The following is a 13,756-nucleotide window of genomic DNA, read 5'->3' as shown; positions in this document are numbered from 1 at the left end:
TTGTCAAGCTCTAGCACCTTCCCCGAAACCGGGGGATCCAGGGGTTATGGGGGAGGGTCCAGGTGACACCGGGGTCTCACTCAGCGTCCTCCTCCCACTATGACCCTGGCAGGTGGTGTGGCCTTGCAGGCAGGGTGCAGGAGGTCTCAGGGCCTGGGGTGTGGCTGGAGACCCTCCAAGGGCCCTCCGTGAGGGTACAAGGCTGGGAGGAGGACCCACACAGCCCCCGGCACCCTCAGCCAGAGCTCAGATGCGCTGGCTGTAAAAACATGCCCAGTGGCCCGTGGGACCCAGAGCGGGTGAGGAGGACAGCAAGAAGCCTGAGCAGAGCGCTAGGGTGGAGCCGGCCCTGCTGGACTTTACGGGACATCTGCATCTCAGTCTTCCTTTCCCGGCCCCCCCAAACCGCTCTGAGACTCTACAGTTCTGCCTCCAACTCTGACGTGCGCGTCCCCCCCACCCCCACGCCAACCTAGCCTCCAACGCCCGCTGGGCCTCCTACAATTCAACTCAATTCTGATGCCGCTGACCCTGAGACAGCGTCACATCTCACGGGTTAAGGGCTCAGTCCCATAAAGGCTGCATCCTGCCCCCTTCAGATGCCAACTGAAAGCCAGGTTGTTATCCACGCTTCTGACCAACTGGTTATCAGTCAGAAGTTCCTACGAATCCCTCTTTGGGTCTAATTAGTTTGCAAGAGTGATTCACGGAACTTGGGAAACCAGTTTACTCACTCCATTTCCAGTTTCTTGTAAAACGATGTAACTCAGGAATGGCCAGATGGAGGAGACGTACAGGGCAGGGTGTGTGGGAAGGGGCGCGGAGCTCCCATGCCCTCTGGGTGTGCCACCCCCCAACCCCCAGCACATCCATGTGTTCACCAATCCAGAAGCTCTCTGAACTCCCTCCTTCTGGGTTTTTATGGGGGCTTCATAAAATACGTACGACTGATTAAATCACTGGCCGTTGGTGACTGTTCTTTTTTTTAATGTTTATTTTGAGAGGGACAGCAAGAGAGTGTGTCTGCGCAGGAGGGGAAGGGGCAGAGAGGGAAAGAGAGAATCCCAAGCAGGCTCTGGTGCTGTCGGAGCAGAGCCCAACGTGGGGCTTGATCCCATGAACCACAAGATCATGACCCGAGCCCAAAATCAAGAGTTGGACACTTAACCAACTGAGTCACCCAAGCCGGTTTTGATTTCAACTTCCAGCTCCTCTCCCCTCCCCAAAGGTCAGGGACACAGGGCTGAAGTTCCAACCCTTTAATCACACGGCTGGCTCTGTTGGTAACCAGCCCCCATCCCTAGATGCCTTCCAAAAGCCACCTCATTAACATAACACAACCGTATTATCCTTATCACTTAGGAAATTCTTAAGGTTCTAGCAGTTCTGTGCCAGGAACAAGAGGAAAACCAAATATATATTTCTTACTATAAATCACAGTATCACAGACCCCCCCCCCCCCGCGGGTAGATGTTTATGAACACGTGCTTATACCTGGTATGGATACAAATGCAGAAAGATTTGAGCTGGTGATGCCAGTTCACCAACGAGGGTAAGAATCTGGTTTCCTATATTTGGGTATGGGGAGCTGAGCAGAAGGTGAGAAGAGGGCATGAAGAAAGTTGTGGAAAGTTCCAGAATGTTCCATGTGAACGTAGAGGTATGAGGGGTCAGCAAACCTCTCCTATAAAGGGCCAGGTGATAAACAGTGTTGGTTTTGTGGGCTATACGGTGTCTCTGTTGCAAAGGCTCTGCTCTGCCTTTGTGAAAGGCAGCGTGAAAGCTACCACAGACTATAGGTAAATGAGGGAGCGTGGCTATGTGCCAATAAAACTTTATTTATAGAAACCGGCTCTGGCGGATTTAACTCGTGGGCTGGAGTTTGCCAATCCCCGGTATATACAAAAAGAAATTATACTTCAAATAAGGAAAATGATACTAATAAAAAAAAAAATGAAGCATTAGGCGAAAAGAGCAAAGACAAGCACCTACGGAGTAGAACCAAAAGCAATAATAAAATGCGTCACAGTTTTGCCAAAACGGGGCAGATAACCACGCATGCTCCCCAGCAGCAAAAACCACCATGGTGGCCCTGGCTTGTTTCCTGTCGGGGAGACGCTTAAAAGAGACATAAACCAAACCACAGCCAACACCTGCCATTATGTTCAGGAAGCCGCACCAGGAGGACAGGGGTGGAGGGGTGATAAAATTCCAGAGCTCTGGAAGCAGTACTAACTGCCTCGGGAAACTGCTCATGTGCTTTCAAGAAGTTCCTCTGCAGGAACACATAGGGAGCGGGTGACTTCTCCGCTCTGGGGGGGGCCTCAGACTGGGCAGCTCCATTCTTCGGTATCGACAAGCAGCTCTTAAAATATCATTTTAAAATGTCACTCAGAGTCTGCCTGGAAGGCCAAACCCAAGTGCTTGAGCGGCGACAAAGCCACGAGATTTCTGGGCGTAGGGCAGGGGCGGGGGGGGGGGATGGGGGCAGTGACCCATTTGCTTGGCTCTGGCTGTTCTCAGGGCAAGAAACAGCACCAGCCTCCTCTTTCCGGGAACGACTGAGAAAGCCAGCAGGAGACTGCTTCCCTGCCTGCCAGCCGCCCTCGGTGCTGGTGCTGAATATAGTTGGGTTGATGTGGAAGTACAACGACATAATGTTACCAAAATAATATCTGTAGCCATTTAGGCATGAAACGTCTGTGACACCGACACCGACAGTGTTCTTTGCATGCAATCAACCTAAAACTTATTCTCCATGGGGGCAATTCTGCCCTGCCAGGGGGACACTTCGTGAGGCCTGGACACATTTTGGGTTATCCTGACTGCCTTAGGGACTCCTACCCGCACGCGACGGGCTGAGACCCGGGCCGCTGCTCGACATCCTGCAGTGCGTAGGATGGCCCTTCCAACAGAGAGTGCTCTGGCCCCAGGTCGGTGGCGTGGAGGCACAGCCTTTGTCTCTGCGTGTTTCTGTCTGCGAGGTCTGAAGCCGACCCCCCCACGTGCCTTATTCGTCCTCTTGTCCCCTGTGTGATCCGCCCTGCCTTGTCTCCCTCCTGCTCTGGGTTCTGACTTCGGCTCCTACCTTACCTTCAGGCCACTCTACTGACCCGGGCCCCCCTACCCCAACTACTTCCCGAAACATCCTGAGGGAGGCCACACGGGGGACAGAAGCAGCCAGAGATTTGATTCCTTGCTCTGTGGAGTTGCCCAGGGTGGGCCCACCTCCCCCACGGGCTCCCAGTAGCTTGGCCTCCAGACCACACTGCACCTTCCCTCATTCTTGCACCACTGGATCTCCCTACGATGCCCATTTTCCCAAGATCCCACCCCTGGCTCTCCCTTTCTCTCCCCTGTTGATGGGTGACTCTGATGTTCGCATCTGTGACCTTCTAGCCACCCGGCCTTGAAGGTGGCTCAGGATAGCTCGAGCCTTGACTGCTGGCTGGGGTGTAGGGGATGACTTCTGGGAGATCTTGGTCTGCCCCCTCCCCCCTGGCCAAGCTGCACGCCCATTCCAGCTCACCCCCAGCTCAGGAGTGTCTGGTGACTCCAGCCCAAGGCCCAAGGTGGCCTGTGTACCCAGACTTGGCCTGGACTTATCTGATCAGCATACTTCCCTCCAGAGTGTTCTATGCTGCTGCCCGAGACCCTCTCTCACCCAAGCCCCACCCCCTACCAGCTGCTAACCTTCCCCTCAACACACCAAAAGAACAAGTGGTCTTAGGACTGTCTGAAACACCTGCGTTCAAGTAATGCAGACACAACCAGGCTTTTGGGCCCTGAGATCTGGGAACTGGATGGGCATCGGATAAAGACTCCCGGCCCAAGCACTTCTCTTGCTGCAAATGCTCTGGCTCTCCTTTGTGGGTGGGCAACGCCAGCGACCTTCCTCCTTCCTCCCTATCCTGAGCCTCCTTCCTGCTGAGGCCCATGCCCTGAAGCGGGTCCCTGGAGGCCTGTCCTTGGCCACCTGCTCCTTTCTCAAACCCTCATTCCTCCTGGCAAGCCCAGCTCCCCCCGTGGCTAACACACGCTAGGGATGAGCGCCTGGCCAGGAGGCACCCCAGCTGGTCATCTGCCCTTGGCCTCTCTCCCTGTGCTGCGTGCTGGGTCATGCGACCGGACAAACCCTAAGGCCCAGCAAGCCCTGGGGTCAAGAGGTCTTTGCGCTGCTTGTGCTCAGGTCTGCCCTGGGTGAAATACCCTGGATGGCAGTCCACACCAGCACCCAGCTCCAGGCAGCCCTGTGCGGCCGCTTCTGACCCTGTCCCATCCTGACACCTTGGCTCCGGAAGCCCAACAGCATGCATAAATGCTCTCGTCTGCTTCCGGAGGCCTTGGGCAGCTTGCCCTATGTGTTCACTGCCCCTGTTCCTGAGCGCCAGCCTCTCTCTGACTGCCAGCCTCTTAGCAGGTGCAGCAGGCACATAGAGATGACAAACACAGACAGGCCGACCTAGGCGTGTCTACCTGTCCTACCCTGCCCTCCCAGGGGAGCCTGCATTTCCAGAGTAGGCTGCTGGCCAGGCTTTGCTTGCCTCCCGTTGGCATGGCTCCGTCAACCCTGAGAGTCTCCAGTGGGATCGCCTTCACGTGCGCCCCTCCCCTCTACCCTCCTGTCACTGACGGGGTAACGCTGGCCTGGCCGGGGAGGAAACCCAACTGCAGACTCAGCAGGCACAAAGGAACGGAGCCCTGAGGTAGCTGGTGAGGGAGAAACACAGTGCAGCCTCATCCGCAGGATGGAAGTGCTGCTCGGCCACAGAAAGGAACGAAGCACTGACTCACGCCACAAGGTGGGTGAACCTCGGAAACACCGTGCCGAGTGAAAGAAGCCAGACACAAAAGGCCACGCGGTGTATGATTCCGTTTATAGGAAACGTCCAGAGCAGGCAGATCCATAGAGACAGAAAGCAGACTGGTGGTTGCCAGGGGCCGGGGCAGGGGATGGGGAATGGCTGCTCATGGTGTATCTTCTTGGGGGGATGGAAATGTTCCGGAACTAGATAGAGGTGGTGGCTGTTCAACACGGTGAATGTACTGAATAGTACCGAATTGCACGCTTGAAATGGGTGAATTATGTCTCAATAAAGAGCTTAAATAGAAACCCTAACTGCAGGGGTGCCTGGGTGGCTCAGCCGGTTAAGCGTCTGACTCTTGATTTTGGCTCAGGTCACGATCTCACGGTTTGTGAGTTTGAGCCCCACATCCGGCTCTGCACTGACAGAGGGGAGCCTGCTTGGGATTCTCTTGCTCTCTCTGTTCCTCCCCTGCTCACTTGCTCTCTCTCTCTCAAAAAAAAAAAAAAAAAAAAGAAAGAAACCCTAACTGCAGAGGCATACACCTGTTTCTGGAACCTTCTATCGGGGTCACCCTGGCTGAGTGGCTTCACCTGTGTGCCCTCACCACTGGGCTGGCCCATCCGTGCAATTGTGGGAATGAAGGATATAGTCTGGGCAGGTGTCCCTGAGAGCAAAGGGTAGGGAGGACGATGGCATGCAGTCCTGGGTGGACTGAACTGGTGCAGATGGATGGTAGTAGGAACAGACCCAGTAGTCCGGTGGGTGGAGGGGGGCTGGGAGCTGTCTGGAGTCACAGGAGACTGGGTTTGTGGGCCCCAAAGGGGGCTGGGGCTCAGGACTGAAGTGGGCATAGATGCCAGTCCCAGGACTGGCTCCTTCAGCGCCCCCGGAAGTGGGTGAGGGGCAGCAGTGAGCTCCAGGACCCCCTTGGTCCCACATCACGCTGAACCAGGTCACCGGCCTCCCACAGGTGTGCCAGATGGTTCAGGGTGTCACCATCTCTCAGCCAGGATCCTGTGTCTGCATGCATGGGCCAGGCCGCGGTAGCTACATGAAGGTCCCGAACCCCAGCAAGCAGCGGCCTTTGGCTGCTTGGGAAAATGGCCTGGCCAGCAAGCATCCTTGTTTCATTTCTGCTTTCAAAATTAAAACTCTGTGTGCATCAGCAAACGCTGGTGGCAACTGTCACAGTTCAGGACAGATGAAGAGAGCCGCCTCAGCCCTGATGCTGAGGTCTGTGGGCCCAGGGAGAGGAGCGTGCCTGGGCATGCTTTGTGGCCAGCCCAGTGGCCGACGCCTCAGTTGCCCGTGTCTAGAGTCGGCAGGTTCTCTGAGGGCACCCAGGGTGGGCAATGGACCCCGGCACACAGGAAGGAGGACCCCGGCCACTCGCTGCCCTAGCGAGCCTGCCTTCTGCAACTTCGGTGTTTCTTTCTTTTTCCCTACCTTCAGTACATCTGAGCCGAAACAACAGTCCTGCACAAATGTCACGCTTCTAGAGGCAGTTTGGGGGCCGGGCTGCAGGGGGGCAGAGCACGGCCGAGTGACATCGTGTGAAATGGTGACAATAAGTGACAGTAACAGTTAACTGCAGGGGCGGGCGGATCAGCTGATTGGAACCGGCTTTCCACAGTGCCCCCTTCCTGTTTTCTGGTCAGAATTGCATAGCGAGGCTGCAACCCACAAGTGGGGGGAGCGGCCTGGCGACACCCAAACCTCAAAACAACTCAACTTCTCCTTTCAGGGAGCTGAGAAAAAGTCCCAAAGGCCACAGGACGTGTCGATCTTTGGCCTTCTACAGCCCCTGGGGCTGAGGAAATCTCTCGTGAAGACAGAGACGTACCATGAACTCAGGCTCAGACTCAGGCCAGGTTCCAACCACGGTCCAGCCATGGCTGCCTGTGGTGTGGCCTGGGGAACCCAGACCGTAGCGGGTTGACTTGTGCCCCCTTGAGAGGTATGCCTGAGTCCTGATCCCTGGAACCTGTGAAGGAGACCTTATTTGGAAATAGGGTTTCTGCAGATGTAATTAAAATAAAGATCTTGAGGTGAGATCATCCTGGGTTTGGGGTGGGTCCTAAATCCAGTGACAAGGATCCTTATACGAGGAAGTAAATCAGAGACACAGCGACACAGAGGGAAGAAGGCCATGTGAAGGCAGAGGCAGAAAACGGAGAGGTGCTACCACAAGCCAAGGAACACCAAAGGACTGTCGGTGGCCACCAGAGCCAGGAGAGGGCCAGGGACAGATTCTCCTTCAGAGCCTGCAGGAGGAACCCACCAAGCCCACAACCTGATTGTGGACTTCTGACCTCCGGGACCGTGACAGAATTAATTCCTGCTTGTTTTAAGCGCACCCCCCCCCCCACCCCGTCCCCACACCCGTTGGTGGCGCTTTGTGATGGCAGCCCCAGGACACTTGCACACCAGCATGCCCCTCCGGGACCCTGTTTCCTCATCTTTAAAATGGGCAGAAGTGTTGTCAAGGACCCCAACGGATGGAAAGTGTACCCGAAGGCACAACAACAAATTATTCCTGTTATTAGAAAGTGACTCTTGGCGTTTTGCTCAGACTGGCTGGAACTTGTGAACAATTTCTCAACGGTCGGGGCTGGAAATAAACAGCTTGGTCTCGTGGGATCCGGAGCTGTGACTCTGAGACAGTTGTTCTCATCTGGGGGATAATCTGCCCCCATGGGACACTTAGTAATGTCTGGGGACATTTTCGGTTGTCACATCTGGGGGGAGACGGTGCCAGTGGCATCTGGGGGGCGGAGGCCAGGAGCACCGCTCGACAGCCCGCAGCGCACAGGATGACCCACCGGGCAGTGACCTGGCCCCGGGCGCCAGTGGTGCTTTGGCCGAGAAAGCCCAGCTCTACACTACAACAATCTTCTCCCTTTCCAAACGGTCGCCCCAGGAAGCACGTTTATGGCCGTGACGTGGACTTGGCTCAAGCCTGTTTTGGAAGCCAGCGTGGGCACCGCCCTCCAGGAGCTCCTAACCGCTGGGGAAACTTGGCCTTGCTGGCTCACGCCGCCGAGGCTGGAGGGAGGCAGCAGGGCGGGGTCGGAGGCATCTGACTCATGAGGTGCAGACACCAGGCAAGGAGGGTGACTAACGGCCCTCGAAGAATGTGCCAGAATCCCTTGGGGCAACTGCAGGGGAAGAGCTCCCAGGACAACCGCTGCGCAAGGGCGGCCCTCAGAGAAGAAGGCAGCGAGGCTGCCAGCTCTATGTCCAACAGGGGGTTGCTGTGGGTGGGCCTGTCTCCTAACCCGTCCGTGTGCTGAGCCCTGTGGACGTAGCCTTCTTTGGAAACGGGGTCTTTGCTGACGTAATTAGTTAGGGTGAGGTCATCCTGGAGTCGGGTGGGCCCCAAATCCAACGACTGGTGTCTTTATCGGAAGGGAAGGGCCACGTGACAACAGAGGCAGAGATTAGGGTGACGCGGCCACAAGCCAAGGAACGCCGGAGCCTCATGCTCAGGAAGCTGGAAGAGGTGACGAAGGACCCTCTCCCAGAGCCTTGAGAGGGGCCGGGCCCTGCTGGACACCTTGCACTCAGACTTCTGTGAGAAAAAGGCTTCCGTTGTTTTAAGCCACCCGGGTTTGCGGTAATTTGTTATGGCAGCCGTGGGACCTCACCCCGGTGCCGGGGATGGTCCTCAGCTAGAAAAGGAAATGGCACCGTGACGTCACTCCTGCCTCTTCACTGTGTTGCGCTGAGACCTCGGGGCTTGGCGTCCACACCGAGCACGGGCAGATCTACCTGCCTGCCCGGTTCAGTGAGGGGTAAATGCTTGATTTGGCCAATGCTGCGTCTGCCCTCTTGTTTACGTACTTAACTTCTAACATCGCCAGTGGCCTGCTCCATTCTACCTGGGACCGCAGAGCCAGGCACTGCTGCTTTGGCCTGGGGTGCCTGTCGTGGCCACGGACTGTCGCCACGAGGCCGCGGGATCACCGGGAGCTTCGCTGACGCTAAGTTCCGGAGCTGGGATGGAGCCAGACCGACCGATGGACGCCCTTCGTAGCTCCGTCACACGAACCCTCCCTGCAGCATACAGGGTCCCAAACGATCTGCCCGTCACTCCCCTATCACCTCCCTGTCCTCACTGCCTCTTGCCCTGGCCCTTTCTTGTGCCCTCCAGGCCCCAACACGCCAGGCTCAGTCTAGCCTCCGAGGCTTTGTGCTGGCCGTGCCCTCCGTCTAGATGCCGTGTGGCTCACCTGACCTCCTTCTGGGCCCAGCTCAGCACCACCTCTCACCCCCTGTCCCCTTAACCCTTCTTCCTTGGGCATGCCTGCCGTCCTGGCTGGCACTCAGCTCGCACACGAGGTCTGCTGTTTGTTTCGCTGCCTGCCGCCTCATTGCTGGGATGACCGCTCTGCGAGGGTAGGCTCTGTGTCGATTTGGGCCACCGCACAGCCCAGTGCCTAGAACGGTGGCTGGCATGTGGCAGATGTGCACGCAGAGTATTTGCAGAAAGAACAGACGATCTGAACAGAGGAGGCGACAACACGCGCAGGGTACACAGCTTTAAAAGGAAACACGCGATGTGGCTGATCCCTCAGTAGTTTTTAAAACGCTTGCACAAAAAACGATGGCTGGGGCGCCTGGGTGGCGCAGTCGGTTAAGCGTCCGACTTCAGCCAGGTCACGATCTCGCGGTCCGGGAGTTCGAGCCCCGCGTCGGGCTCTGGGCTGATGGCTCAGAGCCTGGAGCCTGTTTCCGATTCTGTGTCTCCCTCTCTCTCTGCCCCTCCCCCGTTCATGCTCTGTCTCTCTCTGTCCCAAAAATAAATAAACGTTGGAAAAAAAAAAAAAAAAAAAAAAAACGATGGCTGATCTCTATGTTACGGGTATAGGAGACGAAACAGGCCGGATATACGTGCTGGCACAGGGCCAGACTGGACAACCCCAATTAACTTCTTGCTGGTGATCTCGGACATCGTCAGGGGGGAAGAGGAACCGAAATGTGTTCGGCAGGTGTAGGCTAGATGCGCTTTCAGTGAATTTGCATGGCAGCAGAGTGGCTGTGTCAGGCCTTAGGCTTGGCGGGGAGGGAGGATCAACCAGAGGCTGGAGGTCAACACTTCAGGGTGGGTAGGCCCCCACCCCCCTACTCTGCGAAAGGAGGGTCTGGGGTCCTGTGGTTGGACAGACTATAACACACCCAGATGGTGCGGTATTAGTCCGCAAGATGAAGAAACGAGCTCTTAAGCCACGAAGGAACCTCAAATGTGTGTTACTAAGCGAAAGAAGCTGGTCTGGAAAGGCTACGGCCAGTACGAATCCAACTCTATGGCATCCAGGAAAAGGCAAAGCTATGGAGCCAGTAGAGGGATCAGGGGCTGCCAGGGCTGGGGGGAGGGATGAGTAGGCCGGAGGACTTGAGGGAAGTGGAGTTACTCTGTATGACGGGGTATTGGCACATAGTTGGTGACGCCGTGCCTTTCTCCAAACCCACAGAATATGCAACACCAAGAGTGAACCCCAGTGTAAATAATGGACTTGAGTTAATAATCGTATGTCAACACTGGCTCATCTACTACAACAAACGTAACATGCTAACGTAAGACGTTAATAACGGGGAAAGTGGGGGTGCCCGGGTGGACGGTTAAGCGTCTGACTTCGGCTCAGGTCATGATCTCCCGGTTCAGGGGGTCGGGCCCCACGTCGGGCTCTGTGCCGACAGCTCAGGGCCCGGAGCCTGCTTCGGATTCTGTGTCTCCTTCCCTCTGCCCCTCCCCTGCTCATGCTCTGTTGCTCTCTGTCTCTCAAAATAAATTTAAAAAAAAAAAAATTTTTTTTTTCCAATTTCAAGAAAAACATAATGGGGAAAGTGTGGAGAGTGAGGGGATAAGTGGGCATTCTCTGTACTGTGTGGCTCAATATTTCTATAAACCCAAACGCTCTAAGAAATATAACTTCCATCGTTATATTTAATAAAACTTAATTATTTAGAAACAATTCTGACACAATCTACTTAGAGGAAAAAAGAGCAGAGCCCTGAACTCCAAACCCACAGGCACAGACCCCCGGGCCCATGCGTTGTCCCAGCCCTCACCGGGTGACGAAAGTTACACCGTGATCTGAGACATGGATGCATCTGGCACCAAGACCCCAAGAGTGAGGTGGTCCTTGCCACTGCCCCTGCATCCAAAGGGCTCAGTCACAATGATGCACCAACGGCTTCTGTGGGGTCTGGCCGATGGAGACGTCAGATGGAGGGTGGAGGGGGCTTCCTCACCCACCGCCTTTATGGTGATGCCAGGAGGCCCCCTCTCTTGGCCTCACTGTCCCCTAGCCCCCCAGGCCCGCACCCCGCCTTGCCGGTTTCCTTCCGAACACAGGCTCCATTGCCGAAAACACCCTGTCACGAACTGTTCAGTTTGGACATGCCGTCCTTTTCTTTCTGGAACTGGAGTATAGATCACCGCCCGCCCGGTAGAGATTAACAGTGTATTAATCAGGCCCTTTATTCCCTACAAGCTGATGCTTTGATATCAGGAGGCCTGGCCGGCCCTGAAGGCACTGCCCCTCCCCTAGGCTAGCTAATTCTTGAGAGCAAAGGACTCACCCGTGAGTGTGCCTCGCCTAGGCAAGCCAACCATGCCAGGGCCCATGCTGCCACCACTTGTTACCAGAGCCACCTTCCCCCGCCCTGATCACCCCGGGGGCCGAGTACCAGGCAAGTAGCGCAGCCCCTACCTCCCGGAGCCCCCGGAATTCTCCAGCCTGGCTAATTCTAAGCCTGCCCACCCCGGCTCCCCCGTTGCTTCCCGTGAAAACCACAACAGAGACCGTGCCCATGGTTTCTCCTCGCTCCAGCCCCGGTGCTTCCCGGCGTGGCCCTGCGTGGCCGGCCGAGCCCACCCTCCCCGCCCCGCCCCATTTCCAGGACACCCGGAGTATAAGAAACGGTCTTCTCCACAGCAGTGGTCCTGGCGCAGCTGGACGGGAGTAACACCCACGCGTTAGCAAGAGCGACACCTCACCTCCAGCACGGGGCCGGCGCCCAGGATGGTCCTCTCGACGCCGCTGGCGTAGCCCTTCTGGCTGAGCGCGGTGAGGCAGTGGATCAGGAAGTTGGTGCTCTGCGTCTTGCCCGAGCCGCTCTCGCCCGAGATCACGATGCACTGATTGACGTGCTTCCGGAGCATGGCGTAGTAGGCCACGTCGGCCAGCGCGAACACATGCGGCTCCAGCTTGCCCAGCTGCTGGTTCTCGTACATCTTCACGTACTTGGGGTTGTAGATGGGGAGGAACTTGAAGGGATTGACGGCCACCAGGATGCTCCCCGCGTACGTGTAGATCTTCTGCTGTAGGAAGCGGTGCCTGAGGTTCTTCAGGAGGTTCTCCTCGGTCAGCTCGGGGAGGTTGCACAGGTCGTCAAAGTCCGCCTGCGGCCGGGGCAGGAGGCCGCGCTCCACCAGGCGCCGCGTGGCCGTGGCCTGCGACACCAGCTGCATGTGCACGTACTGGATGGTGCCGTCCGCGTTGCGCTCCTGCAGCAGGAAGTAGTAGCCGTCCTCCTGCGGGTGCTCGTCCTGGGCCCGCCGCGGCCACAGCAGCACGCGGTGCACGGGCGAGTCGTTGGCATCCAGCACCCATTCCTCCCCACCGGTCTCCTTCACCTCCACCAGCACGTAGCACTTGGTGCCATCCAGCTGGAGGCTGGCGATGGCATCCTGGATGACGTCGGACGTGGTGCTGTCCTTGGTGGCGGTCACGCGGCACGAGGCCTGGCTCTCGCTGGTGGCCAGCTGCGGGTAGATGTGCAGGTGGTAGGCCGCCTGCCCCCCGCGGCCGGAGCTGCCTGCCTCGTTCACACTCATCCTGCCGCTGGCCTGGCCTCAGCATGCCTCCCGGGCTCGGGGCGCGCGTCCTGGAGCTGGAAGGGAGAGGGTGGCATGGTCAGAGTGGTCGTGGTGGGGGGGGGGGGGGACACGGTCACCCAACCCTCGGCCGACAGTCTCAGACCCGCGGCCGGATGGACTTCCCTGCCCCTAACAGGGCTCTCTCGAAAAGCAAGAAGGGGGCGCCTGGGTGGCTCAGTCGGTTGGAACGTCCGTCCGACTCTGACTCAGGTCACGATCTCGTGGGTTCGGGAGTTCCAGCCCCGCATCCGGCTCGCTGAAGCTGTCAGCGCTGAGCCCGCCCGCTTTGGATCCTCTGTCCCCCTCTCTCTCTGCCCCTCCCTCCCCTGCTCGCAGTCTCTCCAAAAAAAAAGAAAAAGAAAAAAAAAGGCAAGAAGGGTAGAAGAGCCTCTGTCTGTCCTTAAATGTGACCCCTGATCCAAGGTTTGTGACTCCTGCAGAGTGACATCACCAGATTCCTGCCCCCCCCAACCCCCAAGGTCAAACTCTTCCCCTGGAGTTTGCTTCATCCCGGCCCCCCCCCCCCCACCCCGAGTCAGCATCTTAGACCCTCAAGTCCAATGGCCATAACTATCTCTCAGTTAAGCCCTTCCCGGCCCACATCCTTCCTGGCCTCTCCCCTCTGATAGAACCTCCCCAGAAGATCCCCAAGTTCCCCTGCGGGCCTTGGTTATGTCCCCAAAACACACGAGGGGCAGCAAGAGGCACGTTGGGTTGAGCAAGACTGAACCTGCCCCCAAACCTACAGATTCCGAAACCCCACAGAGGAGGACTAAGGTGGGGAGAGCCCCCCAAAACTCATTTGAGAGAACTGCTCAGACTGCATTTGCTTCTAGAACCCACAACCTCACTCTAATCATGACAGTACCATCAGACACACCTAGACAGATCAGGGGCATCCTACAGGCCACCTGGCCAGCCTTCCCCAAGACCGCCGAGGTCTTAAGCAACACAGAAAGACGGAGGAACCACCCAGACAGGAGGAGACTGGGGACATGTGGCAACCACGTGCAGTGGGTTCCCTGGACGGGGTCCTCAACCAGACAGAGGACATGAATGGAAG

General features: G+C 57.1%; 1 protein-coding gene and 1 long non-coding RNA gene across 8 annotated transcripts in view; one reads left to right on the top strand and one right to left on the bottom strand.

Moving 5' to 3' along the window:
• Positions 1 to 13,756, bottom strand: part of MYO9B (myosin IXB) — a 90,733-nt gene that overhangs the window by 58,021 nt on the left and 18,956 nt on the right. For all 7 annotated transcript variants that reach the window (XM_047097308.1, XM_047097311.1, XM_047097312.1 and 4 more), the window contains exon 2: positions 11,812 to 12,707. In XM_047097308.1, coding sequence (XP_046953264.1) covers positions 11,812 to 12,651 — 840 coding nt within the window. In that variant the 5' untranslated portion in view covers positions 12,652 to 12,707. The remainder of the gene's footprint in view (positions 1 to 11,811; positions 12,708 to 13,756) is intronic.
• On the top strand, positions 4,454 to 12,128 carry LOC124524889 (uncharacterized). The gene is made up of 2 exons (XR_006965334.1): positions 4,454 to 4,802; positions 11,750 to 12,128. It is a non-coding gene; the product is annotated as an uncharacterized LOC124524889 (long non-coding RNA).

This window comes from Lynx rufus, unplaced genomic scaffold (genome assembly GCF_022079265.1).
Source record: "Lynx rufus isolate CCGP_SWC_20201006 ecotype Redwood Valley unplaced genomic scaffold, mLynRuf1.p SCAF_4, whole genome shotgun sequence".
Taxonomy (NCBI): Eukaryota; Metazoa; Chordata; class Mammalia; order Carnivora; family Felidae; genus Lynx; species Lynx rufus.
This window is presented reverse-complemented; position numbering and strand designations above follow the sequence as displayed.